Source organism: Solanum stenotomum, unplaced genomic scaffold, assembly GCF_019186545.1.
Source record: "Solanum stenotomum isolate F172 unplaced genomic scaffold, ASM1918654v1 scaffold3344, whole genome shotgun sequence".
In the NCBI taxonomy this organism is placed as follows: domain Eukaryota; kingdom Viridiplantae; phylum Streptophyta; class Magnoliopsida; order Solanales; family Solanaceae; genus Solanum; species Solanum stenotomum.
This window is the reverse complement of record NW_026032461.1, coordinates 7,785-12,199: the sequence shown is the minus strand read 5'-3', so window position 1 is coordinate 12,199 and position 4,415 is coordinate 7,785. Positions and strand designations below refer to the sequence as shown.

The 4,415-nt window shown below is 34.8% G+C and overlaps 1 protein-coding gene across 1 annotated transcript; it reads right to left on the bottom strand.

Annotated features, from left to right (window-relative positions):
- Window positions 1–1,537: 1,537 nt before the first annotated feature.
- Window positions 1,538–3,337, bottom strand: LOC125852288 (protein NLP7-like). The gene is made up of 2 exons (XM_049532018.1): window positions 2,642–3,337; window positions 1,538–2,302 (listed from the first exon to the last, which is right to left on the bottom strand). Exons 1-2 carry the CDS (start codon window positions 3,335–3,337, stop codon window positions 1,538–1,540), a joined length of 1,461 nt encoding a protein of 486 aa, XP_049387975.1.
- Window positions 3,338–4,415: the final 1,078 nt, after the last annotated feature.

Genomic DNA, 4,415 nt, shown 5'->3' with positions numbered 1-4,415 from the left:
ACTGCTAGTTTAAATACAATGGGTATTTTGATTGTTACTTAAATATTATTCTATCATATCGTTAGGTAACAACAAAAGGTCCCATTTTGTGTAATAACCGATTTGATGTGATCGCGTCATTACCTTAATATTTTCTTCTCATTTTATCTTTATTTATTATTTAATAATCATATTTTATCCTTTTGCCTTTACCTTCTTATAGTAGCTCTACCATATATCCTACTTTTCTTGTAGTTTTATTATTCAAATTGTTGGTGTGAGACATTATGTAACGACGAAATGAATATAATCTATCCAAACGTTGTATTTATTAAAATAATATAGTACGATATGAAACAATATGTAACAATCATCCAATTAAAGTGTGCATAAGTCTTAATGGATTATTTTCCTCTTCTATATATAGGCATCTTTTAGGACTTCAAGAGTAATTTAACAATCCCTCATTCATAACAGCATTAATCACCTTGGTTCACTGAGCACAAAGACATATCACAACACAGCAGGGAAGAGACAAACACCATGTCACCAAAAGATAACATTTCTGCATTGAAGATGAACCATAACAAAACTTACAGAAAATCCTTCATGTGTCAGCTTCAGGGGTAACCAGTAATCTCATAGTAGTCCTTCCCAACAATCTAAGTGAATTCATCCTATCCCTCAAATCTGAATCAGTAGTTATCAAAATCCAATCGTCACCTTCATCTTGATACTTGATTGAAAACCTTTCAAGTGATATCTTAAGCCTCTTTTCCACTTCTCCCTCCAATTCTACCCTCGTTGATGAAAGGGAGAGTTGAAACTTTATGATATCACCTCTATATGTAACCTTTACCGTCATCACTTTATCACAAGGTTTTCCTGTTGCAGGAGATATTTTTGTGACCCAAATAATCTGTGCCTTTATCTTGGGAAAGAGCAGGATATTGTTGATCGACCACATATGGTTCAGCACCTTGAAAAGATACGCCTTGGCTAACATGGACATTAACCTTTCTAGTCTTGTAATTTGGCCATCTAGTGGTTTCATATTCTTTACATATTTGTTTCAGTGTTGCTCGACTAACTGCAATAAAAGAAGTACACAAAAGGGATTTCAGTGAACCTATGCATAAGTCATTTCGGTCAAAGGCATATGAGCGTACATATACATAATAACACAAAAGAACTACGAACCTCAACTGTGCTAAAGTTAGTGAACTTACCATGTAGACTTTTGGCAGCATCTTGAAGAGTCATGCCAAAATGCTGCTCCAGAATCTTGCGAATTATCCCATAATCTTTTTCTATCCTTTGTATTGTGTTTTTCTTATGCGAATGGATTTTATTGTTGTTAGTCGTTGCATTTCCCGCAGAATTAATTTCTATATTTGGTTGCTCAAAGTGTGAATCAAGTTGCATTATTTCAGGTGTATCCTCAATGTGGTCATCATGTGCTACATCCAAGTTAACTTTTCCTCTGTTTGTCACAGCTTCCTCTATTGGATGAGGAAGTAACAGATCAACTTCCATTGTCCTTTCACAGTTGAGTAAGTCACGCTTGTCTGATGAACAAGAAAGGAACCAGTAGTGCAGCAGCAGCAACAACATTATTTGACTGTTGGCAGAAAGAATCAATTTCAGTTGTTTCTCCTACATCCTGAAGAAATTGAACACTCAGCAGACGGCCAATTTCTGTTGTTCCTCCTCCATCCTGAAGTGATTGAACACTCGGTAGAGATTGGTCAATTTCAAAGGAGTCAAATTCATCACTCGGGGAAACTTTAACAACTTCAACGAGGATCCTCTGCCCTAGTTCTTTTCCAGGAGCAACTATGAAACCTGGAAGTCGTTCTTTCGTTGTGGATATAAGCATATTTATGTAAGTCCTTGTATCTCTAGCAGACATTTTGTTGGGTGGCAGAAAGTACTCAACTACGTAAACGCTATTGTTGGCGCATTTACTTTGCAAGCAAATTGCAAAACTCTGAGTGAATCTAACTTTTTGTGCACTAGGCACCAAAGGGTACTCTTTGATGCTTAATAGAGTAACATCTTTGCAAAAGCATGAACCTTGGGATGCAAATGCCCTCCCGACCAATGCCGTACCGCTCTCAATAAAACAGGCCTCAGAAATATGTTCAAACTCATGACACATTGAACTCGAACGTTCATAGATGGAGGCAGCAGCACAATACAAGACTTTTAAAGAGACAGATGGAGAATAAGGAACCCAAATTTGAGCAAAGGGTAAACTGTCTCTTTCAAGGATCTCATATAACCCGTTCTTTATTTCATCAAGTCTATCATCAACAGGCGGCTATAAAAATGATAAGCTATGGAATTAGTGGGACAGATATAGTAGTCAGTAGAGCAATGGAAATAAAAACGAGAACAGTCTCTGATCCTTTTTATTTATTTTGTTTGGTTTCACAGAAATCAAAAAGGCAACATCATACCTCTAAAAGTCCAAAAAGCATGTCCCTTGAATTACAAATGCTATGCAACTGAAATGAATAGATTTTCGACCCCTATGATGGAAAATTAAACAAAGGGTTACAGACTTGTTCAAACAGTAAATACGGAATATAAACAAAAGTGAATAACCAATGTGGTTGAGCATTATGAAAATAAAATAAAAGAATTGATGAGCAAATACCGTAATAAGATCGGAAAGATGAAGAGATGGTTGTGTAGATACAATCTCAAGTACACCACGGTACTGCTGGTCATAGTTGTTGAACACTGGAACTGCATAATAAGAATGAATTCCCAAGCGAATTGCAGTTTCGAGCAGTGGAAATTCTGCAGCGGAGTAGCTTCGGACGTCGGGGTTATATTCTGGCAAGCATCTTGTGTAAACTCGTTCAATTGGGCCAAATAGACTTTCGATGTAGTCGTCAATTGGAATCAAGGTATCTAGACAGAGCTTCCTGTATGAAGAGAGCCTCTTATCGAGTTCGTTATAGAAACCAAATGTTTGATCCGTAGTGGACATGAAAGTAGATCCATTGACCTTGATGGGTGCCCAGAATTGAACCAGAGAAACATTTGAAGTCGACATTTTCTCCATAACAGATTGGATCCTCCATTTCTCAGTTGGAAACATGGATAAAACAGAAGCAGCAGCTGTATGAAGAAGATAAGATTCAAAAGATTTACTAGTGCTAAGCAAAAATTGGAAAATAAGTTTGATATTCACAACAGACTCACACATGATAGGGTGAATGGTTCGCTGGTAACCCAATTCATCTTTGTATTTTCTGCTCGAAAATGCCCAGGCGTTGGACTCCAGTTGACACCAGTCCAGTTGGCAGGGCATTTGGGAACATACATCTGAAGGAGAGAGCTCCATTTCCATAGAATAGAACGCCACTTGCCTTAGTTTTTTTCTACAAACTTTAGACTATAAAAGGAAAGATGTGTCAATTTAATTTGGGGATCAACAGGCTCCACTGTACTATTTGTTCAAATACGGCTTATCCAACCATAGTTCTTTATTCTTGACTTGACATACCGTTAGTGCTCCCCTTCGTTTTGAAACGCATAACCTCTTTTTTGTTAGTCTGTTTAAAAAAAAAAGACATTTTTCTTTCTTTTGGTAACATTTTAATTTCAGCTTTCCATGTAGTATGTTTAAGGCCACAAAATTAAAGGGAAAATTTATACATTTGACATAACTTTAATTTAGGACCACAAGATTCAAAAATCTTATTTATTTTCTTAAACTCCGTATCAAGTCAAACTAGATCATTCTTTTTGAAACGGAGGGAGTAATAAATAATAGGAATAATGTTACTATATTATCATTCACTTTATTAAATTTGATCTTTTGAAAATGATGTTAGATGATAAATAAGTATTTAATAGCAAGAATAAAATAGACATAAAAGATAAATTATCTCTTAATTTTCTAAATTGAACTATTATTCGAGAGTATATAAAATCATTCATAATTCTCCGTTTATATGACAGTAATTAAATAGCATTGAAATACCATTACATTTAGACCCGGGTGCAAATGGATTAATAAGCTCAAGTGGTTCAACGAGCTCCATGTTGTACCCAATGTGGAAATTGTCAAAAGAAAAAAGGAAGGCAAAGAATCGTGGACTTGGTACTATTTGTTTTTTTTTTTTTATTGAATTTACAGAAAAGAGTAAAAAATGTTGTGAAATGAATAAAAATCTACTTTGTTTATAATGTGATTTTAAAATGTTTTTATAGTAAATATTTTGTTTTTAAAATGTCCTTAATATTATTTAACATGTATTAATTGTTTGTTTTGTTGTAAATTATATACATTTAAAATTAATACGGATGAATGTCTAATTTACCACTTTAATACATGTATAACTAATACCCTTGTTTGTATCAAAAGCTCTCAAAAGAGATGCAACTGGAACTACATTGTCTAGACCTAGTTCATTTTT